This window comes from Perca flavescens, chromosome 11 (assembly GCF_004354835.1).
Source record: "Perca flavescens isolate YP-PL-M2 chromosome 11, PFLA_1.0, whole genome shotgun sequence".
Lineage (NCBI taxonomy): Eukaryota > Metazoa > Chordata > Actinopteri > Perciformes > Percidae > Perca > Perca flavescens.
The window spans coordinates 27,811,699-27,839,100 of NC_041341.1; the positions used below are offsets into that span (position 1 = coordinate 27,811,699).

Genomic DNA, 27,402 nt, shown 5'->3' on the forward strand with positions numbered 1-27,402 from the left:
GGTTTCGCTTCGCCCGGAGCGACGTCACACCGAGGTGGAAGAAGACGAGCGCATTTTTTTCCTCCCTTTATCGTCCAAAGAAAACACATCGACCAGACTGTGGCACACAGACGCCTCTACCTGCAGCCGGTGCGCACCGAAAAATTACTTCCCCCAAGTTCATCAGTGCGTAGAGAACGGCCAACCTCCAGCTGCAACCCAAAAGACCAAGATTTTATTTTTTCTTATCAACTCAGCACTGCTTTTCTTCTTGTTTAATATCATTTTCACTCTTACAAATAACCCCCCCGCCACCCCCCACAAAAGAGTGGCGAGACTCCAAGTGTCCTCACAACCACCGTGCGCTGTTTCGCAGGCAGAGAGGACTTGGAGCCACTTCTCGTTTCTCGTCAGACCGTTTTTGAAAGCATGCAATGCGCTGCGATAGATAGAGCAGAACGACAATGAAGAGGTTAACCACACCTTTAAAAGCGGACATCTCTTCAGTAGCCTCTTGACCAACTTTGTTGCGCATTAAGATGCGCCCCAGAGAAGAGGAGTTGGATGAGGAACTTTTTGCGCTCTTGTTGACAGACAGTTTCCAGTGAGCTTTTGCTGAGCGTACCGTCAGAAAACGAGATCCTCCTATGCATTTAAGAAGTCATCCAACTCGGTGTTGGCTGAGCTCGTCAGTAATTTAAATTTTTGCTGTGGAATCTCCTCGAGGATTTGCTGAGTTCACCATGACGGTTCGTCTATCGCGGATCCAGCTGGCCCTGTTCTTTATCTTGCTCTGTCCGGTCAATATCATCGGACTCTGGTGGTAAGTGCTCTGTTATTTAGCACGTGTTTTATGTTTGTCTGTCTCGTGTCAACCTGGGATTTAAATTAATCTCACTTGACTATTTGATTTCTGCGCACAAACATGGGGCGTCATCATGTTTTCTATACTGTATTTACCCCACAGCAGCACCATCACTCAGCATTAGCTTGCCGGCTTTTCACCTAATTACGGATAGCTGGGAATCATGGGAGTCGGGTCCAAATACAAATACGACCATCATATTCAAGTCTGCAATCCATAAAAATAGATCAAATAAATAAATATAAAATTAAATAATAAATAGATTTATCTATTTAAGAGAAAAAAAATATATAGCCTAATCAAACAATTATTCAGACTTCGTTCTTTTTATGCTTTTCATATAATACAATATTGAAATAAACAAAGCTAAAGATGATTAAAAAAAAAATCACCCTCAAAAATTGAATTGAATTGAAAGTGAAGATATGTCTCAATGAGAACAGGGTGTAGGACAAAGAGACAGAAAAACTGGGTGGTGAGAGAGGTGTCTGCTGCTCATTGCCTGCAGTGATACATGGAGGAGAGAGGACAGGGAGATTGGTGGAGGTGGTGTGTGTTTGTTTTTGTGTGTGTGTGTGTGTGTGTGTGTGTGTGTGTGTGTAATGGGGGTTCAGAGTCAGGAATGTCAGGTGGCCCTCTAGGCGCAGTGGATATGTCATCATAAAACAATCCATATAGACTCAGCTCCGCAAGGTGTGTGACAGACAGACAGACAGACAGACAGACAGACAGACAGACCCTGCAGATCTACTGATAACATATTTTCTATGTGGCTCTCTGTCTGTGTGTCTGTGTAGAGCTTCACTTCTTGTGTGCAGTTTTTCATCAGACAACATCCAATATTTCTACGCACACGCACGCACACACACACACACACACACACACACACACACACACACACACACACACACACACACACACACACACACACACACACACACACACACACACACACAACACACTTCTGTAAAGCGGCAGTGTTTGAATGTGAAGCTTTGTGATTTTTTTTCCCCAGCGAATCCTCCCACTGTTCATTCACAGCCCAGTCAAGGTCAGTGTGGGTTGTAGTGTCACAGAGGCTGTGTAAGTCTACAGAATGTCCTTGTATGACTGGCAGATGGACTGCAGCTTCAGACGGGTCTCTGAACGGGAACTTCTCCATTATTCTGTTACTTCACATGCAATCATCATAGATGTGAGGTGGGCGCAGGTAACCTGTGGGGATTTATTAAACTTACAGAGAATTACTATTGTTTAGAAAAATGAACACTTTCCATCAGTATTTACAGAATGTGTTGGATATGAATGGAATGGAAAAAAATGACCTGCTCCCCCTTTGCCTTAAATGATATAACTGATTTGATAAATTTGTTAAGTTACTGATTTGAGGTGACCTCTCATCCTGTTGGAAAGCGGGGTTAACATTGCATGCTAACAGACCATAAGGTGGAGGACATAATGTATCTGCAAGCTCCCCTGTTGGAAAGCTTTTTATCTTCTGGGGTGGCACTGATCAAGAAAATGCACTTCACATGTGTGAACGACATGCATACACACGTGTGTTCTCAGGATGTTTTAATAAAGATCTACATCCACACTTAAATGCCACAGTTCAAAATCTGTTCTTCATCCCCTTTTTTGTTTTTTGGCAAACTACAAGAGTGGATCAGTTAAAGGACAGACACAGTCCGGTTACTCTACTGAGTCTCAGCTGGGTAAACCTCTGTCCTGCCCCGCTAAATGCTCTCCATCATTAGTGTGTCTTCATAAAGACAAAGTGATAATTTGTTCTCTTTTACATATAATTCTGTTGTATTCAAGCTGGCACGTATGGTATTTGGATATTGCCTCAAAAATGCTACCTGTTGATCAGGCAAAAAGAAAGTCCTACACTGCAACGCTAAATCGCTATTTTATGATCGCAAAGGGAACAACTTTGTGACCGTTTTCCAAAAGCTCAGCTTTCCCTGTGCAGGCCAAATCGGATGTTTCAGAGATGGGGTTACTGGAGACAGTTTTCGGGATTGAAAAATGCCGCTTCAGTGTGGGTGGAGGGCATGGTATTGACAAAGTCACTTCTAGCCAGAGGGGTGCTGGTCTGTAGCTGTGCTGTGACCCAGCTGTGGAGGGAAAAAGTGAAAATAATGTCCCTACAGGGGTCAGTCATTTACATTGCCTTCAAACAATAAGTGTATTTGGGCTAAATCTAAATCATTTACCAGGGCTGAATGCACTTCAAAAAGAAAAGGTTAAATAAAACAAATACCAATATAGAAGACATATACAGTACCATATTTAGTTTTTATGTTCACATAAGCATCGTTCCTAATGTGTGGTGTGATCAATTGTAAGACATGAAAGACCATGTAACAAGAAATAAAACACAAGTGATACATTGTAATTTATTACGGTGAAGTTGTAAAAAGCTCTGACTAAGTAGCTCCTTGTGTTCAAATATATTCAATCACTGTAATGCTCATGTCATGGCAGGACATTCTACAGGGTTTAGGAGATTTATTTTAAATCAAACTGTCGTGGAAAAGGAATCTTCCTTTTCATCCCCACTGACATACATTGTCGTCTTCTTTCACTCACTCACTTGTTTGCTGGCTCACTTGCACACTCACTCGCACAGACACACACGTGCACGCATTCACGCACAGATTCACACACTCATACACACACAGTGGCCGACTGTGGTGCAGCTAGGGTGAAACCACACCTGTGGGTTGCTCCCCAGTCTGCCAGCACAATGATGCTCTCTGTTGAAAGCTGCTGGACATACCATCAATACATGTCTCTTTCTCTGTCTCATGCTCGCTCCTCTTCAATGTCTCTGTATGTCTTTAGCCATACTTGTCTTTTGAAGGAAAATACCTATCATACAGATAGGTTGTCGCTGAAGGAAAAGAGAGAGAGAGAGAGCTGCAGTGATAGATGGAGAGTGAGAGAGATGAAATGCGGGGAGATAGCTGTCCTTTCAGAGCCTCTGATGATTAGAGCACTCTAATCATTTGGCCTGAGAGCAGAGAGCACAGCTCAGAGACTCAGAGGAGTGAGGAATGCCTTTGCTCTCGTATACTGGTTTTGACTGCAGTGCTTAGCAGGGCCAACTTTGCTCTGTGTGTGTGTGTTGCAGGCCCAGTTTTGCGGACAGCCCGCCTGGAGCGTGCCACAGGCCTACAGGTGCACACACTCCATTTGTCTGTGTGTGTGTGTGTGTGTGTGTGTGTGTGTTTTAGCTTTCTCTGTTTATGTGCGTGTCAGCCCAAATACATGTCCGACCAGTGGATCCTGGTTAATCTGTTTAACATGCAATCAGAGATGTACGTATGCACTCATTCATTCAAGTTATGGGAAAATAAATGCACATACTGTCACGTTCACACACACAAACCTCCATCATCACCAGAGGAGAGTTTCATTGTAACAGATCTTATCTTGTCCACTCCACTCCTGGTCTGAAAAACTAGATGTCTAATCAGGACCAGGGAGATGGGTACAGATAAAGATTAAATGACGATGTGGGTTTGGCATCAGGGACAGAACTGAATTAAATGTGTTTATGTGTGTGTGTGTGTGTGTGTGTGTGTGTGTGTGTGTGTGTGTGTGTGTGTTTGTCTGCGCTGTTGTGCATGCATGCATTTTGGGATTTCGTGGTCAGTATACTTTAAATATGTTCCAGTGTCAGAAATATACAGGGCAGAGGGTAAAAATGGTCCAAGAAATGCCAAATTGCCTCTACAATTCGGCAAAGAGGGGCAACCACTGTTCTCACAGTTGTGGGGTTGGCAGAAGCCGGCTTGAAATGTAAACGTAACATTGAAGCTTGCAATGTTACAGGTTTTGATGTGTTTCAGATTCCTGTGTAAAGTTGGAGTTTCTGTTGTGTGGAGTTTTGAATCCTTGCTGGTTCTTTACTGTTCATGTTACTGTTTCACGTTTCCAGTCTAATCACAGTTTTCTTATCTGCTCTCATTTGTCAAACTGCCTGAAATGGTAAACAAGTAAGCTTCAAATTTGACAAATTAATCACTACTTACAGTTTGCTTTTATTTGTGGCCTCTGACATTCAGTTGTAAAAATATGTAACAGTGAAAATGACAACATATATAATGCCTAATTCCATTTCAAAAATGTATTTAAAGACTGGGATGACCGTGATGCTGCAGCAACATTTTTTTTGTTGGATTTTCCGCCTTTAATTTTTGACAGGACAGCTAGGTGAGAAAGCGGAGAGAAAGGGGGAAGACAAGCAGGACATTTGTCACAGGTCGATTTCGAACCCTGGACCTCTGCGTCAATGCATAAACCTCTCAGTATATGTGCGCCTGCTCTACCACTGACTGGCCACAAAAAACTATCCCTTTTTTTTTTTTTTAAGTAATTAAAAAAGTGTGTTGCATGGGAAAAGAAAAACGCTATACAATCTATTTCTCAAGTGCTAGTTAACTTGCCCGTGCAAACTTTGATGCGGTGGCAACAGGCTCGAACAGCTGCAGACTTGTACCGGTGGCGCGGATGTGCAAACGGTGCTATACTGGGAAAGTGGCTGCATGCGTCACAACAACACACTACATCATTGCTGAACAGGAAAAGTATGTCCGAGCCTCCCGGACCGATGAGCCTAGGGACCGAGGGACTCGGTTGCCTGCTTGTCGGTGATCGGTTAGTCTACATCGACGAGGTTTCATTTCCGGCATTGTTCACGTGCCGCTTCGAATTACGCCAGATGTCCCTCATTTCCGCTTTCTTTGTGTTGGCGTTCTAAACTCTGGGGGTGAGGACTATGGTAAATCCAGACAGCTAGCTAGACTGTCTGTCCAATCTGAGTTTTCTGTTGCACGACTAAAACAACCTCTGAACAGATATGTTCCACCAAAACAAGTTCCTTCCCGAGGCTTTTTAAAAATGTTGCACCGTTGCTCCGTCCGGCGCTTAGTGCCTCCCAAGATGATTGTGATTGGGTTAAAGCTAAAGTGTGTAGTTTCTGTCGCCCCCATGAGGAATTCTAAGTAATGACAGCGCGTCCACATGAAACAGCCTTTCCGTGATCACGCACTAGCCCCCACCCCTCCGCAACGCAGTTGCTAGTAGCCAAGGAGGACATGGAGGATTAAAAAAACACGATGGACTCTTCAGAAGAGGTAATTATCTTCACTCAAGCTTCTGCTCGAGATAGTCACCGGACGCCACAATCTTCTGAACATAGCCATACTGAGAAATACAGAGAGAGATGTGGGGAGCTGAGAGTCTTAATTAGCTATGTAGCAACTCATTTGGCAATGGCTTGAATGTAACTCACGTTCATTAATATCAAAAAGTAACGCACTAAAGCTTTAAAGATATGCCAATTAAACCAGAGCACGTTTTTCGTTAACAAGGGTCGGCCATTGGTCAGAAAAAAAAATTCTAAATTAGCATCTGTAGTTAGTATGAACCCCTCTTTACTTGCTATTAGTTTGTAGATAGCTATATACTGATGTACGCTACTTCTCTCAGTCATACTTGTCTCTTTAGATACGTGTGGTACAAAAAGCACCAACCTTCATATAAACTTGGCATTTCAGCCCTCTTGACTTCCTGTTTGGGATGTCATTCCCTTTTACGAGGGAAGAAGAAAGTGCATCACTGACTATCACCAGTGCCTGCTGCTGCTCAGCTATATAAGCTGGTGGATTCAGTCAGTTCCTCTTTCTCTCCCTGGGCTGATGGTTTGTTGTTTAGGTTAGGTTTTTCCTTGTGGTTACTCTTTCTGTTCATTACATTTCACTACACTCATTCAAACACGCAAAAAACTATTGATGTGTGATGATTTATATGGTCATATAATCATTGTTTTACTTATATTTTGCTAAATAAATCTTTAGCAAACATCATCGCCATATGTTGTCCTCTCCTCTCTGTTCTTCCCTTGAGCCAGGGTGTGACACTTTCCATATTTCATAGATATTGCTGACCCCTACATACTTTTCGTCTCCATTTGTGGACAATTTGTTTTTTTTGGCTATCACTGCTGTTGGGTTTGCCACCGTACCAAATTGTTACAACAGCACAAACTTGTGAATGTCTTTTTTTTTTTAGTGAAATTGTTTTGGTGGTGTTGGTTTCCCATTGGTCACACTTAATTGCTGCTATTGGAATTGGGTGCAATAGAAATTATGAGTGCTGAAATGTTTTATTGAGACAAACTTTATTGTTTTTAGCAAAAACAACATGATCAAGCATGTTTGAAAGTGCCGTGTCCCAGACTGCGGGGTCAGGGAAACAGGAAAGCAATTATTGAGGGCACACAGACCCTCTCACACTGTACTCACGGGGACACTGGCATGGTGCTGAATTAGTTCACATCAATTTTTCATTTCTTTTTTGGGACACCAGACACATTTTTTTACGACGCTCTCTCTTTAACCGCTTCTCTGACCCGTTTCTTTTTCTCTCTCACACTGGTGTCTCAGACTAGCGCTTGTCGTGACTGTCTTCATCTCCAGCATACTTGGGGGATTAAGGAGGGATGAAATTCACTCAATCGTGGGCGGAGTGAAAAAAAAAAAGAAGGGCCCCGTACAGTACAGCACTTTATCTATGGTGCCGTGAGATCCTTAATGAAACCTGAGGTTGCTCTGAGCACCAATGATTAATCTCTTTCTGACCCACCTCTGGGCTCAGAAAACACTGAATAACCTTTTCTTTTTTCCAAATTTACAGCCACATTATGAAAAACAGAAACAAATGTAAAAACATATCACTGATATGAGCTTATGTAGATTTTTCAAGCAACACAAGTAACCACAAGGCAAAGGGCTTGGATTGGACTAGCTGTTAACTTGTCGCAGGTGGTAGCAGCACAAACAGTCCTGCTACCAGGGCTTTTGATTTGGGTATTTTTGTTGCTTTGTCTTGTTTTATCTCTTACTGTATGTGCCCCTATCTCTGTTTTGGGACTTTATCATCCTGAAGAGCTATTCATGCAAGACAGTGTTTCCTTAAAGCCCCTGATTATATCAATGACTGAGTTATCTGTATCATAAATGACAGTGGCACTTTGCATGAAGAGGATATAATTACTGTCTGGCTTTGTAGTTTATTCTTCAAGTGTGCTTTTATCTCTGTGCATACCTGCACAAAATGTGTGTGCTTGGATAAATGTGCATGTGGGATTTTGCATGCAAACTGCATCTGTGTGTATGTATGCATCCACTTAAAGCATTCCATGAGTATTTGAGCTTTAAGAGGGTCACTTTTATCTTTATATTGAGGCAGGAGAGTGTATTTTCTAAGCTTCATTGAGGCTGCAAAAGGCCACAGAGCAGGAGACAAACAGACACTAGCAGTAGCATATAGTATACAGTAAAAGATGCGATGGACATTACTTCAGTGCACCATTTTGTCCACTACTGCTACTGGAAACCAAAAGAAAGAAGAGAAGTCAAGAGTAGGCTGAAACCTCCTTAAGCCACCCTAGCTCTGATCAATTTGTTAAAAACTAATTTTTTCAAACCTGCCACATGCACGTTTTGGAGTCGACCATGACTTATTCCCATATCCTATTCAACCTTGCAGGGATGCACACTTTTATGTACCAATCTCCATACAAGGGCAAGAATGCTGGGCGCTTGCTGTCATCCTTTTATCCAACTATCGCACCCCATTTTTGGGTATATCGCCAGCAATGTGCTTTTCCACCTCAGTTCACTCCACTTTCCGATTGAGACTACATTCCCACCGTGCCCTGTTTCTAAATTTATATTGAAGACAGTCCAATGGGGATTAAGAAGATAGCATTCAACCAAAATGAAGAGATGATTTTATCCTACGGCATTTCACACTTTTAGTTTTGTACCTTCTTTAATCTGTACAGAACCCTGTCTTTAACAAAGGTCAGCTATATGGTTAGCCTTCAACCAGTTTCATTAAGTCCTGCTATTGCTCGTTTCTCTGCTCTAATCAATGTCTTCCTCCATTGTTTCCAGTATCCCCTTGCAACTGTTGCGCAGCTGCTCAGTCTTAGAAAGATACTTCTGAAATTAATTAAACGGATTGATATGGCAGAGAAACAATCTGTCTTTATCTGTTTTCATCAGTCCACACTGCAAAAGGAGATCATAAGGAAACCTTTCTCTTGTTGTCAAAGCCCTTTAACTGTCTCTGGCTCTTACTTCCAGGAATCCATCCAAACTTCATCCAGTACATTCGCTATAGTTTTACAACTCTACACCTCCCATTGTAAAAACCAGGCTTAGCTATTGTGAGCTGCTGACAGAGCTGGCTTCTCTGCCCCTGGCATGTGCACACGCACAAGCGCACACACACAGACACACAGACAAAGACACAGACACACACACACACACACACACACACACACACACACACACACACACACACACATGCACACTAACAAGAGAATACAAAGTATTTTCCTTACATCCATAACAATTTACACAAACTGTATAGAAATACATTTGCATGCATCTCACTCTCTCTCTTTCTCACACATACACACACACACACACACACACACACACACACACACACACACACACACACACACACACACACACACACACACACACACACACAGAGCCTGATAGCAGTGGGCATATAATGAGTGGTTGTTGAGAGGGCGTGTGCGTTGCTAAGTACTGTACCTGTACCTGCTAATTAACACATACAGACTGTCTGTATGATTTCATTATCTCTGTGACTTCCACACGCACATACACACTTGAGGAACATACACACACACTCTTGCACACACTCTTGCACACATTGTACACACAGAACACCTGTAGTAAGAAATACAGCATTGTTTCCATAGTGATGTTGTCAATACACTTATTGCAGGAATGCAGCAGTGGGTGTGTGTGTGTGTATGTGTGTTTGTGTAGACATTGTGTTATTGCATGCTCTGATGCATTCATGCTTATGTGCCAATGCACTTATTCACTTTTACTATAATTTCCACTTTATACACCAGATATCATTGCTCATACTGGATTTTTACTCCCCCTAATCTTCAGATGAGTTGAATTATTAGAATGAATTACAAGGAAGCCATAACTATAATCCATGTTGTCCGCCATTATCACATGTTTAAGTCCTGGGGGATAACAGTTTTTGGGCAGTTTTTTTCATGAAGATGATGAGAAGATTCCCTGTGAATGGTGTTTTCATTCAATCATGTGTTGACATGTTCGTCTGTGATATAAATAGCTTTGTTACATAAAAATTCCATAACACAAGGACTGAGTATGAAAGGATGAATGTGCATGCATGTGTGTGAGTGCAAATGTCTTACTCGGTATCAGACCGCCAGGAGAGGGGATTGGCGAGAGTGTTTGTTCTGCTTCTTAAAACAAACTCTCGAAGCAGATGAATGATATCAGGCGGTGCGATTAACAGGGACAAGGCTGAATGAAAACCTATGAGGTAGTCTTTTGCTCACTCTCACTCTTTTGCTCTTCCTCTCTCGGTCATGCATACCCTCCTGACTGCTATTTCATGGTAAAACTTGAAGTTATGGATCACATCTGCTAAGATTCAGTGACTGAAAGTCAACGATTGAGAAGAGTCAAGAGAGAGATGGAGTAAATGAAAGAGGGATGTGAGAACAGAAATTGAATGTTAGCAGCATAGAGGGTATGAGTGGGGGACAGCTAAGACTAGGAGAAGAGAAAAATAATGGAAATAAAGTCATCTCAAAAAGCCACTTTCCTGTAATGCCACTGAAGTGGCCACAGATGCTGGCAGTGGTTCTAAGTGGCAGAGCCAAGCCCCTCTTTCCCATTAAGAGTTAGAATAAACAAATTATCTTTATAATATACAGTACAATCATCAGTCAAAACTATTGAGGAGGTCCAGGGTCCACATACAAGATGTATGTATATATATTTTAATGTTTTAAATATTTGCACTACTTGAGGCACGCTTGATTTACACATTTAAACATTCATTTTTTTGGTTCTTTTTAGTAATATAATATGTGCTTTTTCCATTTAGCCGGTCTTAATCTGGGAATTGTTTTAGCAGCGCTGATTCAAGGGATATCTGTGGTTAAAGCGGTGAAGTTCTTAACTGCTACAAAATCTCCAGAGAGGATGTATCATCAGGAAATCTAGAAAGTCTGCCTTCTGGTTTACCAAAATCAACTTAGCATTAAGATCAACTGTAAACGGCCTGTCTGTTACAGTAAGAGACTTCCAACTGTTTCATTTTCAACTTTGAGAGGACCACACAGTTCTCCCAAGTGCAGTCCAATAGCAAAATACAGACTTGTGAATCTGACGTCAGAGCTAAGATTCCTCTGGGAAACTCGGTGCTCTGTTGTCTCCCACGTGCCTATTCATGAAGCACATTGTCGCCACAGCTGAGAAGTGGTGGGTAGATTTGGCAGGCTTAGCAGCCACAGAAAGAACTCAGCTTGCATTTGGTCTGCGGCTGCTGATGAGGGCAGCCACATTGTTTACTGTGTGCTTAAGTTAACAGGTGTTGCCGACCAAAAGGAAAAGCAGCAACTTGCTGTTGTTATAATATTATTGCTGAGAGATTGTACTCTGCTCTAACATTGTGTAAACCTTTCCAGGGCGGTAGGCAGTCCGCTGGTGATGGACCCCAACAGCATTTGCAGGAAAGCGAAGCGTCTGGCGGGAAAGCAGGCTGAGCTGTGCCAGACTCAGCCAGAGATTGTCAGTGAGGTGGCCAAAGGAGCCAGGCTGGGCATCAGGGAGTGCCAGTACCAGTTCAGGTACCGCCGTTGGAACTGCACTAGCCACAACAAGTACTTTGGCAAAATACTGCAGCAAGGTGAGTGAGAGAGGAATGTGTTGATAACTACCTTTTGTGTCTCTTCCTCCCCCCTTCTTTGTATGTTTTAACCCTTTTTGCTTAAGCCTGCTGTTATTATAGATGTCATGTAACTCATTTTAATATGTTGACCATTGTATTTTAGGATGCCTATTGTCAGCTGGCTGGGGACTACAGCTGGAAATTAGCCATTGAGGCTAAAGCTGCTCCTTTTACTGTATAGTTAATTAAGGGGCACTGTCCACGACATTATAAACGAATAAACTAAACTAAACTAGCCTTGCTCTGTCTAAAGGATAAAAAAGTTGCCTGGAAGCACGCTAAAGCTTACTAACAGTTCATGTTTGTTAAATCTGTACACAGGGACTTCCTGGGGTTAAAGCAATACATACAAGATATTAGGTGTCAATTAGTGAGCTTTCGAGGCGCTTGTAGATAGAGCTAGGCTAACTCTTTCCCTCTGTTTTTAGTCAGTCTCCTGGCTCTGTAGCCTCATATTGAATGGACAGATATGATAGGGTTATCAATTTTCTTATCTACTGTAGCTCTTGGCAAAAAGGCAGCTAAGTGTATTTCCCAAGATCTGGAACTATTACTATAACCCCTGCAGGCAAACCCTTAATGAGTAATTTGTCTAATTGTTACACAGGTATAAACTCACTAAATAAGCATCAACATTAACCAAATTGTATTAAACAGTTGTTTGGATTTGTTCAATTTAAATCAATTCAATGTTATTTATAGTGTCAAATCATAACAGAAGTTACCTCGGGACACTTTACAGGTATAGTAGGTCTAGACTAGAGATCTTCATCAGGGGATCCGGGGCCCCTAGGGGGTCCTCAGAGTTACTACAGGGGGGCTACAAAATTATTGTTAATTTTTTTAAGTTTTTTCAAAAACTAAAATGTCTTAACATAATTCCAACATATTATTTGAAAATATAACAAATACAACACATTGATGATAGGCTTACTGCCCTATAGGTAAGGTAGTCACTAAAATAACCATCCACAGATACAGTTAATCCTGAGGATTCACTGTGCCAAATGTATTTTTAACATTAAAACATAATTTATAAAATCATGCCAACAAATATTTTAATAGCTTAGTATCCTATGCACTAAAAAGGTATGTATAAAGGCTTTAGGCCGCCCTGCATGTTATTGTAGACAGAGTTTAAAATACAACTTAATTTCATACAATATGTAGTAGGGGGTCCCTGATCCGTCTCTCTTTGAGTTAAGGGGTCCTTGGCTTAAAAAATGTTGAAGACCCCTGATCTAGACCCAACAATTCCCCCCAAGAGCAAGCATTCAGCTCCTTGTTAACAAATGAAAACACTCGGATGTGACTTAGTTCTATGGATTTTTGACTGTTGACCTAGACTTAGACCTAGACTGGAATTCTCATAATCAACTTTGTGGCTGTCTCCATCAGCCCTTCCAAAAGCCTTTTTACAGAGTTAAAAAAAAACAAAAAAACAAAAAAAATATTGTCATGTCCTATTTTTTAGCTGTGAGTACCTTAGGTTCTGAACCCATGACCTCACGACCGCAGCTGAAGGCCTTACGTCAACTTGAGGTCAGATCCCTGGCGGATGGCACTCCAACAGACAAGGGCAGCTGTTGTATTTCAGACCAGACATATTCACACTTGACTGACTCTCCTCTTCATCAGATTGGGCACGCTTGAAATAATCAGCTAAAATTGCCTTTTTCTCTTAACATCTCTCTTAAGATCTCTTAACATCTTCCTCCAACTCTTTGAAGTCTGTAATATAACTGATGTTGGGTCACCGCTAGGTCCTCTCCAATTACTGTGTTGGTTTTTCTCTTGTATGATTAGATTCATAGAGAGCTGCCTGTCTCGTCTTTGACTGGTACCACAGAGAGCCTTTATCTCTGTGCTTAGTCAACAAGAAATAACGAATATTAATATACAACAAAAAATGTGTCAAGTGTGTTATTATACCCATTTTGGGTCTCCTCGTTGGAAGATGTGCGTACTGAAGTTGTGCGCTCGCCTGTCTTTAACGTCTCAAGGCAGTGTCACGTGAAATGTGAATCATATTACTGGTAATTTTCCAATGCCGTTATATAACAATCAATACTAAATTGTTATTTTCAATTTCTTTCTACTTTTTACATCAAAGCTGCGTAACTTTCCGATTTTGGAAAACTTGTAATTACTTATTGGCTTCAGTGTACATACAAAAATCAAGTTCTCTTTAAAAATTCCATTTGACAGTGACAAAAACATTAAAATTTTCCTGTGCTGAAAAGAAAAAGCCGACAGCGGGAATACATACGCATGTACTGTAACATTTAAGTGTACGGTGTTAATGTTGTTGCTTTCTGCTGAGACAAAGCCAAAAATATTTACATTTTTGAGTAATCAGAAATATGTAAAATAGCAGTTACATGTGTCAAAACGTTTTCCTGGTCCCCGCTTTTAAAATAGAAATCCTTTGTAAAGACAAAGTGTGTCTGTCCTGTTCCAAACTCTGCTAATTCTCAAACTTAATTGTGTTGTATGTTGCAGTGGGGAACTGATATCTGTCATCAATATATAGTTTTATTAGCCTGACAAGCCAGACCCACATCAAGATGTAGGGTCTGGGAACTCACCATTGACAGGGCTCAATCCGAGAGGCGGGATAAACGGTTGTCTTTCAAATTTCCTCTACACGCAATAGGATAGCGCTACAACCAGGCAGAGCAACAAAGAAGGTAGCGAAGCTAGTTGATAGATTCAACACATCTTCCTTTTTTAAGAATGATTTCAGTGCCGTTCTTTGTTCCTTTCACAAAGAAAAGATTAACTCCAAGTCTTCCAGAAGACCGCTGTTCCCAGCAGCAGCTTCCATAAGCCCGCCTACCGACTCTATAAACGATGTGATTGGCCTGACCAGAGTTTGGTTTTTCCAGCTCGCAAGCCAACGGAGAGTGCCTAGACTCCCCTGGCTGCAAAATGAATTTGCTGCCACAAGGGTGCGTCTAGATTTCTAGGCTATAGTTTTATGCCTCGGAGAGAAAAACTAGGATACTGAGACTTTCATTCTTAGGTCTTTGTAATTGCAGTGTAATCTTTTTTAAATCACACACTAAGCTAATGAACATGAAGCCACTTAAAATGCAGAATCTTCCTTGAAATCATTCTCTCTCTTTAAACCACTCAAGGTACATTTTTACACTGGCTTGTTACATTAAAGGACACCAGCCATCTATATTAGTGTGATTTGGACCCAAAGCCACAGTAGCTGGACCTGACTATATAGTTAAAAAGCATGTTCTTTCTCTTATCTCATTTGACACAGTGTTGCCATTGTCTCTGACAGGAAAAAGAATGGAGAAAAAAGAATGCAGATGTAAAGATAGATTGAGACAGAGAGGAAGAGAGAGGGAAAAGGGGACAAGAATATACCAGTAGAAGACAGAGTTGCAATTAATCATAAATTCCTGCCTGTCTATGTATAAGGGGGGCCAAAGTGCTCCTCTGTTTTGAAGTCTTTGTCCTCAATTACCTGGTTCTGCTCCTAATGGCTGATTATCATGAACGAGTAGCAGTAAATGTCAAAATAAAAGTGCCTTTGTATTTAATGTTCACCCTCTCTAAGTGGTTTACTTAACCTCATTGGCCTCTCTTTAGATTGTATGTGATAATAGACTCTTCAAAATTATTTTAATGACATTACTTTTTATTTGTATAGAAATGAGACAATCCTAATGGGGTGGGGTGGGGTGGTGGAACCACTGAATGTTGGCTTTAAAGTTGGAGGTCTTCCTTGCTTCCCTTTGGTCTATTAATGCATTGCATGCCTTATTTAGCTGTATGTTTCCAACTAACATGTTTTATGTAGATGCATCAGTCCCTAATATAAGTTTCACATGTCTATGTGTATACATTTTTCCTTCATCTGCTGCCAGAAAAAAATGATTTTCCGTGTTTACATGCATGTTTGGAAGCGTGTTTTAGTAAATACTTTGTACCACATCAACCTCGTAGTTAATGTGATTGCAATAGTCACTAAACACTGGTCTAAGTGTGTGGTAATGATGATGTCTGTGTGCTATCTGGTTTGGTTTTGTAAATTGGATGTCTGGACAAAGAATATTTCAGTGTGTGCTTATGTTAGGATTATAATTGAACAGTCATAACAAAGCCACTATCCAAACATAAACGGCAATTATATCGTGTGGTGTGTTCATTAGTCAACCTTCCTCAGAAAAGGGCTCTACTTTGTGACATGTTACAGTAAAGGGTAGCAGGGCTGCCGTGTGTCAACATGTGTCTGACTGTAAGGCTTGTCAGTGGTGTAATGGGATAAGTGAGTGCGTATGTGTGTGTGTGTGTGTGTGTGTGTGTGTGCGCGTGCGTGTGCGTGTGCGTGTGCGTGTGCGTGCGTGTGTTTGTATATACTTCATTCATTCTAATTTGTTAGATGATGATATTGCATACATCACATATCCAGCTGTAGGACTGAAATTACACACAAACACACATGCATGTGGTATGGTGTAAATATCTGCTTTTTCACTTAAACACTTTTGCATGAAGCCACGTGTGTGTGTGTGTGTGTGTGTGTGTGTGTGTGTGTGTGTGTGTGTGTGTGTGTGTGTGTGTGTGTGTGGTTGGGTGTATTATAGGGGTTTTAGTTGATTTCACAACATTACTGAAACACCGTAATCTTACACCTTTATTGCAGCAAGTGTGAATGAATGAACATGTCGACACAAGGATGACAACTTATTTTGCGTCGGAATTGAAATGTTCTCTCCTCTGGACAAAACCTTTCATTCAGCTTCAAAACAAGGTCAGATTTCTGGTTCATTGTCATTAATTGGTAGTTATTATCCTCTTTTCTTTCCACCTTGTTTAAATAACACACCGACCATAGAGCGGTCGTGACTTGCGGTGTGAGCCAGCCAGCATACAGTGATGCTAGTAATCACATAAGGGATGTAGCGGCTCTTTGGAAGTCATTATAGATTGTCTACAGTATGCGTGTGTGGAGTATTGTACTACTGTAGAATAAACAAGGACTCCTGCTCTGGGCTGTACAGTGGTTGCAAAGTAATTAAACCAGTCATCAATCATGTGAAACATTTTCACATTAATGACTTTCCCAGGTATACAGAGACAGGTATACACATGTTTACACCTTTACCCATACTTTGTGTTTTCTCGTATTTAACTGGTATTTAAAATAAGTTAGTAAAACCACTGTACTGTATGTTTGGCAGACAATATGATGCAGTGATTCCCTCAAACTTGATAGTGACAACACTCTTCATGGTTTGATTCATGTGAAGAGAGAGTGTCATACATAAAATGCTGATTGGGTCTAAATGAATAAAGTAATACATGTCTGGCTGTATTGTTTTGGCATCAATAAGAAAGGGTGCTGCAGTGTGTTGCTTTCTACACCTACACATCATTTCTTTTATGACATTTTGTTTGTATTGATATAATATGTGGCAGAGTGGTTACGAGATAGCTTCACATGGAGACGTAGAGGTGTTCACAGGTTTAATATCTAACAATACTTTGTTGTTCAAGTCACATAGAAGCGTTTTGTGGTCTGACCCCCCTATCGGCAGGACGACATCATTTGTCTGTGCCTTTTGAAACATTTGTAAATCACTGTTGAAAAATAAATTCAAGTTTTATGATGTGTATTGTTTGGGTTTGGTTAGGTTTAGGCCAAAAACAACTTGGTTAGGTTCAGGGAAAGATTGTGGTTTGGATTAAAGTAAGTACTTTGCTCATGCTAGAGAAACACAGCGGTTTGGGTTAAAATGACTACTTTGTTAACGTAATGGGACCTTTGTCGTCATGGTTCCAATAATTAAGACGTTCCCAATTGACAGCTGGAAACGGGTTACAGCAATCAATCTTTAAGTTTCGATATTTTGTTGACCATCTGCCCTGACCTCTACATGGACTTTGTCGTTCTGTGATGACATCCCTTGACTTCAGTGTTTGCTCCCATAATTACTGCTAGGGCTTTGTCACTTAATGCGTAAACAGATGTCGTTTTGAAGCGCTTACACAAAAGACTGATGCTGTTGAATTTCTTGGTTGGCCAGTCTCAAAATGGATGGATGAAGTGATACATCTCTGCCTGTCAATAATCACTCCAAGCATCGCAGTCTTTGGGTTCCCAGATAACTGTTATGTCCATGTTATGTCAGTAGGTCCACACATGTTCAAGGTCTGCTTTCATTTTAATTTCCGCTCATTGGGTAAGGTTAGTTAAGTGCTGTTAATTGTTCCTCCTTTTGTGTGTTAGATAATTTTTCTTGTACTGTAGATTTATCTTGTATTTATTTCCACCTGTACCTTTGCTTACTTAGCTCAAAGTTCCTTTACATTGGCCTAATATCACAGAGTATAATTTGATGGTGCTCACAGATGATTTCTTATTAAAGTACTCTCGGCTTTAACATCCCATTCCCTAAAAGTCAGAGTATTAAAAGAATATGTGCTAATTCCTGCTGAAGGGCCTTCTGGAATTAGAAGCAGACGTAGACAGGCCCAGACATCCGCCATGGCAGAGAATTTGTTTGGAATTCATGTCTCCGAGGAAAATATGAAACAGGGTGCCTCAAATCATCCGATTTTTGATAGCTTCTCTCTGTATTTTATCTCTCTTAGTTTCAACCCTCTGCTCTGTTTTTTTTTTTTTATTTCCTCTGTCTCTCTTTCGGTTTGTCTGCTTTTAGTTGGATGTTATTTTCCTCCAGGTTACTGATGCTCTTTTAAATAAACCAAAATAACAATCATACTGATAATTAGATCAATCATTTTTTTGCTTGAATTAAAACATGTATCAACATGACATTTTCCTCATGCTTATTTCCTGTACGGCAGTGTTTCACCAGTGCATCTGAGGACATGTTTGGACACAGCTCGTGTAGCTATCACCATATTGTACTAATATTAAGTTGTGTGCTGCTGATGTTTCACACAAGTGTCTCTTAATAAATCCAGGAAGGTTTTGGAGATGACACATCTTAATTTGAGTATGTTGCTGCTCCTTAAAATCACAGCCCTATTCTGAACAGCAGGGAACAGCAAGGTGTGGTCTTAACTGAGCTGCAAGGACGGTATAAGGCCCACACGCAAACACACACACCCACACACACACACACACACACACACACACACACACACACACACAGAGTTGCAAAAATACTCTACATGCACCACCATGTACATGTAAAGTCACACACAAATAAAATTAACTGATTTATTGAACCTGCCAACAACCACAGCAAATCCAGACAAACCCTGAGATAAAAAAAATCCACAGGACTTGTTAATTTGATTAGACACAAAACATTAGACACGCTGACTCTTTGTGAAATGTCATAAACATAAAACAATACTTTTCGCACATGCACACAAACGTACACACATTTGCCTGCATTGGAGACATCTCAGGGTGTTGGGGTGTACAGCTGGTATTGATTTCACGGCATGCTGGGGTGTGCAGGTCTCGTCGCACGCCACCCATTGTGTGTGTGTGTGTGTGTGTGTGTGTGTGTGTGTGTGTGTTTGTGTGTGTGTGTTACCATTCCTAATGAATCCCATTCACTGAATCATGCGATATGGAGTTGGCAGTGTTGACGTTGGTGACTGCACGCTCACAGGCTTCCAGCTCTTGGAAATAAAAGTCTTTCACTTAGTCTCCGCTCACACACATACGATGGCTTGTTAAGTGGCTATTCTTTTTTCTTCCTCTCATTCTGTCTAACACACACACATACATATACTCAGTCCCTAGTTTCTCATCTATCTAGGCAGAGTCCTGCCATTGAAATCATCAATGTCCTGAACAATTCCCACCGCTTGCTTGTTTCTAGGCAAACTTTACAGTCTTATTGTCAACAAATCCCATGAACAGACCGGACTTCAGCAAAGCATTAATCTGTCTCTCAGTACAGTGGCACTCAGCCCAAAGCCCATTCATTCATGTCTGATGACATACATCTTTAACAGGTGACAAATATATATCTCCATTTTTAAAAAAGGCTCAGCGATTTCCTGAAACACGTGGACACTGTAGTTTTTAGCAAACTCTAACTGTAGAATAATTAGTGCATTTGTTTGGGACTATTTTCAGCAGCGGATCACTTCACATTTAGTCCTCTAGTGAGTACAGTATTTATGGCAGCAGGACAGTGTATTCAGGATTGACTGGAAAGAATCTACACTGCCCATGTTCATTGTAATGAAGGAACATATCACAGAGTGCAATGTTCATGTGTTTTTGATTGTTTTTGGACAAAAATGTAGGTAGCATCAGCAGCATTGTTGGTTTTGGTCTTTTTATGGGATCACAATTATTAAACATTCAACATATTCAACATTTTTCAAGCCAAGGACCCCTAAACTGAAAGAGAGATGGACAGGGACCCCCTACTACATATTGTATGAATTTAAGTTGCAAATAAACAAGGCCTACAATAACGTGTAGTGCGGCCTAAAGCCTTTATACATACCTTTTAGTGTGTAGAATACTAAGCTGTTAAAATATGAATTGTTGACATGATTTATAAATCATCTTTTATGGGGCACAAGTAATCTTTAGGATGAGTGGCTATCTTAGAGACATCAAGGCCAGTAAGCCTATCATCAATGGGGATTTATATTTACTAATAATATGTGGGAATTATGTTTAGCCATTTTTCATTTTTGAAAAACAACTTTCAATTCAAAAATTGACAATCATTTGGAGGCCCTCCTGCAGTGACTCTGAGGACCCCTTAGGGGTCCTGGACCTCCTGTTCTAAACAATGTTAAATTTAATTCCAGTAACTAAAAACAGAGGTTTAAAAGGATTTGAAAGATTTGGAAGGTTTTAGACATTGAATTGGTCCTGGATCAACTGTTAAAGATAAAGATCTCCCATCAAAGAAAGATTTAAGTTTGAATTTAAAGTCACTGGACAAAGAGGACAACGGATTGTTTAATGTCTATCCACTGTCACTCTATAATAAAGGGAAAAGCCCCAAAAAATAATCTTAAAAAAAATAAAAGATATTTACGACAAAGCATTCTCTTATTTCAGCCCAGTCGGTCTCTGAGATGCTTTCATAGCTGCAACAACTGAGGATAAAGACGTGTTGAGCCGATGGTGAGAATGATGCTGAAGCCACTGGCGAGGACAGATGATCAATTTGCAGTTGTGGTTGGACATGCCTTCAGCCAGGAGTGTTAAGCTCTGCACCCAAAATAAACCAGCAGCTGTGGTGTGTATGAGTGTGCAAGAGAGAGAGAGAGAGAGAGAGAGAGAGAGAGAGAGAAAGCCATCCTCTCAGCACCACAAATCTCGTGATGCTTGAGATCGTAGTAATGGATCAGGATTGAGAGAAAGGTGCTTTTATCCTGTTCCATGTAGCTGCGATATTAACTGACTGGATGGACGGATGGATGACTGGAAACTAGCTTATGTCACTTGTAGTGCTCCCTGTTTTTTCCAGTTGTTTTCCTTGTGATTGATTGAGTATGATTAAAAGATGTCTGAATGTGGTGTGGTTTAATGTGTAGGTAATGTGCATGTCATGCCACTGTTTCATAATGATAATGCTGAAAGGGTTGAAATGAAAAAGGTCAAAGCCTTAGGATTGCTCGTTCTAGTCTCTAAAACCTATTGTTCCAAATTACTGGACCTGTTTTCTATGGCGATATTTTTGTTTCTTTATAACCCAAGCAACAACAACAACAAAAAAATGTAAGAGCATATTTCTCACTGCAATCAAAACCCAAGTTTCAATCACAACAATATTTTATTTTGAATTCAATTCAATTTCAATTCAATTTTATTTATAGTATCAAATCATAACACGAGTTATCTCGAGACACTTTACAGATAGAGTAGGTCTAGACCACACTCTATAATTTACAAAGCCCCAACAATTACAGTAATTCCCTCAAGAGCAAGCAGTGCGACAGTGGCGAGGAAACACTCCCTCTTGGGAAGAAACCTCGGACAGACCCAGGCTCTTGGTAGGCGGTGTCTGACAGGCCGGTTGGGGATGTGATGAACAGTGGCAAATAATAGTCACATTAATAATGGAAAAGTGACTTCAAATGGTAGTCGTAGTAGTTCATGTCATATCAGTGCGCTGCAGGGCGTTTTTGAATCAAAAGTTTTGATTTTGAATCAAAATGTTTTGCTTTTAAGTCAAAAAGTTTTGAGTACCACGGTACCATACATTGTTATTGAATGTGGGTGTGGCCATGCCCAGTCAAACCCACCAATAGAAACTGTTATCAAAGCCATTTTTGTCTCGCGTCATCTTTTAGACTCAAAACTTTTTGACTTGTAAGTAAAACCTTTTCACTTACAGGCAAAACTTTTTGATTCAAAATAAAATATTTTTCTGATGCAAAAAAGACAAACTTGGTTTTTGAATGCAGTGAGAGAAATATGCTCTCAGACCTTTTTTTTTTTGCTTGGTTTATAAAGAAATAAAAACCATAGTTTTGAACTTCCTGTTTAAATTTTGTTTCCAACATAAAGTATTACTTAAAGGTATAGTTTCACATTTGTTATATATATTCCTATTTTTTATTTTTTTATTTTGGTAGCTACTTAGCTGGTTAGCTTAGCTAGTAAATTCCAATCCACAGAGCAATGCACACAGACAATTTTCAGAAACGAACAGCTTTGATGTCACAACTATACTATATATATATATATATATATATATATATATATATATATATATATATATATATATAGGTAGAAAGTGTCGCTACAGTGCCATTACAGTCATTCCCCGGCTGCAATGATGGTGCAGAGACTCAGAGAGTGCAGATGCAGAAGACCCAGAAACACTGGCCAATCAGAGCATACTGGGGGGGCTTGCAGAGACAGGTGCTAAAACAAAGCATTTCAGACAAAGGGTGACTACAGGTATATTCAGACAGACAGTTTGAGGACAGTAATGAGTTTTTTAAAGGTCCCATGACATGCTGCTTTTTGCATGCTTTTATATAGACCTTAGTGGTCCCCTAATACTGTATCTGAAGTCTCTTTCCTGAAATTCAGCCTTGGTGCAGAATTACAGACATTAGAGCCAGTCCCACAATGAGCTTTCCTTAGGATGTGCCATTTCTGTGTCTGTAGCTTTAAATGCTATTGAGGTGGAGAGAGAGGGGGGGCAAGTTGGAGGGTGGGGGTGTGGCCTTGACCAACTGCCACCTTTTCTTGTTTGCAAGCCATGATGTCTGGCAAAGCAGAGAAAGGGGAGGTAACCTTTCCACTTATGACATCATGAAGGGAAGATTCCAGATCGGCCCATCTGAGCTTTCATTTTCTCAAAGGCAGAGCAGGATACCCGGGGCTCAGTTTACACCTATCACCATGTCTAGCCACTGGGGACCATAGGCAGGCTGGGGGAACTGATATTAAAGGTGCTGTAGGTAGGATTGTGAAGATCCAGGATTTATATCGACAACTTCTCAGTCCCTCCCCCCCTTACTCAAAACTGCCCAAACTGTCTCCTAAGCCCTTCCCCCCACGAGGAAGAATGAATGCGTGTGCCTGAGCAGTGATTGACCACGAGGAAGAATGAATGCGTGTGCCTGAGCAGTGATTGACACACAGTTTAAACACCCCCCCTGGCCCTGCTTGGTAAATCTAAACAGGAAGCGGTGGATCTTTGCATATCACACTACAGGCTGTAGGTGCTGCCAGAGGAGCCACATTTTTTTTTTTATGTAGTTCTACTCAAACATAGGGTCAGTTTTAGCAAATATGTCTCTTACCTACTGCATCTTTAATGTTAAAAAACCTCATTAAGTGAAATATTCATACCATGGGACCTTTAAACATAAAGGCATGTAAGCATGTTATAGTACAAACCCAAAATACAAGTATGAACCTGAGAATGAGCATAACATGGGACAGATTTCTCTATATGTTATCCGTTATCAGTATCCTGCATTTTGGGCACTTGTGTGTGCAAAGAAAAGTTAGAACCAATCAACAAACTAAAAGTCCTCTTTTGCTTGTCCCTTCTACTGTAGATATTCGGGAGACAGCGTTTGTTTATGCCATCACGGCGGCTGGTGTGACCCACGCCGTAACCCAGGCCTGCAGTATGGGAGACCTCCTACAGTGTGGCTGTGAGGCGACCAGGAACAGAGCACCTCCAAGGCCGTCTTCATCCTCCCCCTCTGGGGATGGAGTCAAGTGGGAGTGGGGGGGCTGCGGAGATGATGTGGAGTTTGGGTATGAAAAGTCGAAACAGTTTATGGACGCCAAGAGGAGAAGGGGCAAGAGTGACATTAGGACACTCATTGACCTGCACAACAACGAGGCTGGGCGGCTGGTAAGAAATAGTTTCCGAATGAATACCTCAGTATGTCTGTGCAGTTTCTGTTTACATCTTAAAGAGCAGAGTTAGAAATAGACGAAATACAAATGTAATGTTTGAACAAAAAAAATATGTTTACTGCTACTGCGCACAGGCGTGATATTTTACTATTCTCAAAGATTTTAGCAGCAAAGGTGTTGCTTGTCCTGTGGAATGTTCCATCATTCCACGAACGTGCAAAAGAGAAAGACATTGCCCCGAGCCATATTTGTGTAGCTGCGTAAGCTGATATTCTTACAAGAATCAGGTTTCTGAAACACAAAAACAAGAGCGTGCCACACATTTTGTTTTTAAGCCTCCGAGGCAGGTAGCTTCTTATGTTTCCACAGCCCTTGTAGAAGTTTAAAGTTCCTCTTTGTTGCACGTATGAGCGCCGAGTGAATTATGGCCTTGATGAGTCAACGTGCTAACGAAAGAGTGGAAATAAAGTAGCAACTTCGAGACTAGTTAATTACGTTGATTTGAAATATACCTCGGTAAATCTTCCACATTACATTTACTTTAAGCTGTCAGTGTTGTGTCTGTTTGTTACACCCACTTGCTGAAATGTTGACGCATGCACAAGCAAAACACAGAGTTGCAAAGTTCACTTTAGTTGGGGTCAAAGGCAAGTAGAGATGAGAGGGGAGTATTTTGGGATATAGTCCAATTGCAGCATTAGCGAACAAACCAACAAAAGCAGAGAGCTGCACACAAATGCACAGAGGTTAAGAAATAAGCATGCTGCAGATGTTTGTTTATGTACATGCATGCGCATACGCTTGTATACACGTTTTGCAGGGTGTGTGTGTGTGTGTGTGTGTGTGTGTGATGGGTTAATTATGTGCAGTAATAGTGAATGATCTGTTGTCAAGGCTTGTTAGATGTAGGAAGGCCAGAGGCAAAATGAAGGGAGAGGGGGGTTGGGGAGTTAAATTCCTTCTGAATAGCGTCTGCTTTTATCTTACCTATCTATCAGTGTGTGTATTTGTGGTTTGTGTGTGTGTGTGTGTGTGTGTGTGTGTGTGTGTGTGTGTGTGTGTGCGTGTGTGTGAGATCCAGTGGCTTTGTCTGTGATATATCATGAAAACACAATAATAAATTACTTCTTTAGAGAACTTGCCATTCATCAAAAGCAGTCCTGCTTCACTTCAGGGTACAAGTTTAAAAGTTTCCTTTGTTCCTTTTTTTTTCAACCTTCTCTCTTTCTCCATATGTGTCCCCCATTTGCCCTCCTTCACCTCTCTGCTTTTCCCTGCCACCCAAAACCCTAAACCCACCCACTGCTCCATGTTTTCCCTTCCCAGGCGGTGAAGCTCTACATGCGGACAGAGTGCAAGTGCCACGGCCTGTCAGGGTCATGCACTCTGCGCACATGCTGGAAGAAGATGCCTCATTTCCGTGAGGTGGGCGACCGCCTGCTGGAGCGCTTCAACGGCGCTTCCAAGGTGATGGGAGGCAACGATGGCAAGACCCTGATCCCTGTTGGCCAGAACATAAAGCCACCAGATAAGCAGGATCTGATATACTCTGACGAGTCGCCCGATTTCTGCCTTGCAAATCGGAAAACTGGCTCACTGGGGACGCGGGGGCGCATGTGCAACAGCACAGCCATGGACATCAGTGGCTGTGACCTGCTTTGCTGCGAGCGCGGCTACCGGGAGGAAACAGTGGTGTTAGAGGAGAACTGTCTGTGTCGTTTCCACTGGTGTTGTGTGGTCCAGTGCAAGAAATGCTTGGTCCGAAAAGAACTTAGTCTCTGTCACTGATGAACTGATGAACTGAGGATGACAGCAGTCAATATGACTTGGTTACTTCTGTTACTTTTTGAGGTTTTTCGCTTTTGTTTGGCTTGTGTGAAAGAAGAATAGGGTTTGGACTTTTATGGTAATCCTTTTGTTTCAGTTTTTGCACCAGTCACATTCAGATAATGCCCCAAAAATGTTCATTTTAAATAATATTTAATCTCAGCTCTGGCTGGTTTGGTTCCCAGGAATTTTGACAGACATCAGAGTTGCTGGCCAAAGGTTCAAAAGGTACAGAAAGTAAATGCAACCATATGGAAACAATGGTAGGGCAGGGACTAAAATAGGTCAAATAGAGAAATGTTTCTTTCTGAACTACCTATTTTTCTCATTTTTTTGTTTATGAAAAGGACCAAAGAATGTGAAAATTTGTATTTTCCATCTCAGTGAAAGAGGACGACCTATGCATGGAGGTTTCTTATTAGGCTACGTTCAGACTACAGGCAAATGTGGGTCAGATCAGATTTTTTTGGGGTCAAGTGACCAGGTCACAGATTCAGGCCACTTTGATATGTTTCATTTTTTCAATGCGGCCACAGTATGAAAAACCAAGGCAGATTTGATGCGACTTTTACCTCAATAATCCTTGCTACGCCCTCTCTCTCCGCAGGGAGGGACGGGGCCCCCTGCTCCCAGTGCAGCTGTCAACCGGGACGGACTGTCCTTAGTGCGCCCCAACCGCATCACGTCGCCGGGGGTCTGCGGCGATGTCGGCAACCCGCCTGACCCGTCTTGAAACATGGACCAAGGAGTCAGAGGGTCGCGCGAGTCAGGCGCAATGAAAGTAAGGGCGTGAGGTGGGATCCCGGTCCCTCGGGGTTGGGCGCACCACCGGCCCGTCTCGCCCGCACCGTCGGGGAGGTGGAGCGTGAGCCCGTGCGATAGGACCCAAAAGATGGTGAACTTTGCCTGGGAAAGGCAAAGCCAGAGGAAACTCTGGTGGAGGCCCGTAGCGGTTTTATTTTGAAATAAAAGCGAAAATGCTAACTTCCTCCATAACCTCCCTAAATTTAGTGCAACAGCGTGCTGCGTCTGACGTCATTGTTATTGTTCTTTTGCGCATGCGGGTCAGTTCCAAACCGCAAACAGTTCACACTGGAATCTGATATAGGCCACATTTTAAAAGGTAATTAGAACAGCTAAACAAAAAATCGGATCTGAGCAAAAAAATCAAAATTAAGCATTAAGACTTGCGGTGTGAACATAGCCTTATTAGTGTCACTTCCACTACCAGTTCAACAGCTGAGCTTGATCTAGAATGCCATCTAAAACCAAAGAATTTTAGATTTCACCTCGTGCGGATAGTAATCAAATTTCCTTAACTGAGTGTTCGCTAAGCCCTGTCCCCTTTAATTACTTCCTGTTGCTACTCTTGTCAAGTTTTACATTCTGAAATGGTACATATACAGTTTACAATAACAGCACAATATTTACCACTCAAAAGTCAGCAATGGGTCCTTTATTCCAGAAGGACAAAAGCAGGCTTCAGCTACAACTGTTACTGGAATCTTTTATCAGCTATTGCGAGCTAGTTACGCTAATGAGCTGGTAGAAAGTGCCAACTGACTTGTAGCTG

General features: G+C 41.4%; 1 protein-coding gene across 1 annotated transcript; it reads left to right on the plus strand.

Annotated features, from left to right (window-relative positions):
- On the plus strand, window positions 1–26,853 carry wnt6b (wingless-type MMTV integration site family, member 6b). Its single transcript, XM_028591395.1, has 4 exons — window positions 1–802; window positions 11,427–11,647; window positions 23,693–23,997; window positions 25,329–26,853. The coding sequence occupies exons 1-4, from the start codon at window positions 723–725 to the stop codon at window positions 25,788–25,790; spliced, it is 1,068 nt and encodes a 355-aa protein (XP_028447196.1). The 5' UTR covers window positions 1–722; the 3' UTR covers window positions 25,791–26,853.
- The last annotated feature ends 549 nt before the right edge of the window (window positions 26,854–27,402 follow it).

Coding starts and splice junctions, on each gene's coding strand:
- wnt6b (XM_028591395.1), top strand. CDS start 723: ATGACGGTTCGTCTATCGCGGATCCAGCTGGCCCTGTTCTTTATCTTG. Junction 803..11,426: donor AATATCATCGGACTCTGGTG/GTAAGTGCTCTG, acceptor AAACCTTTCCAG/GGCGGTAGGCAGTCCGCTGG. Junction 23,998..25,328: donor ACAACGAGGCTGGGCGGCTG/GTAAGAAATAGT, acceptor TTCCCTTCCCAG/GCGGTGAAGCTCTACATGCG.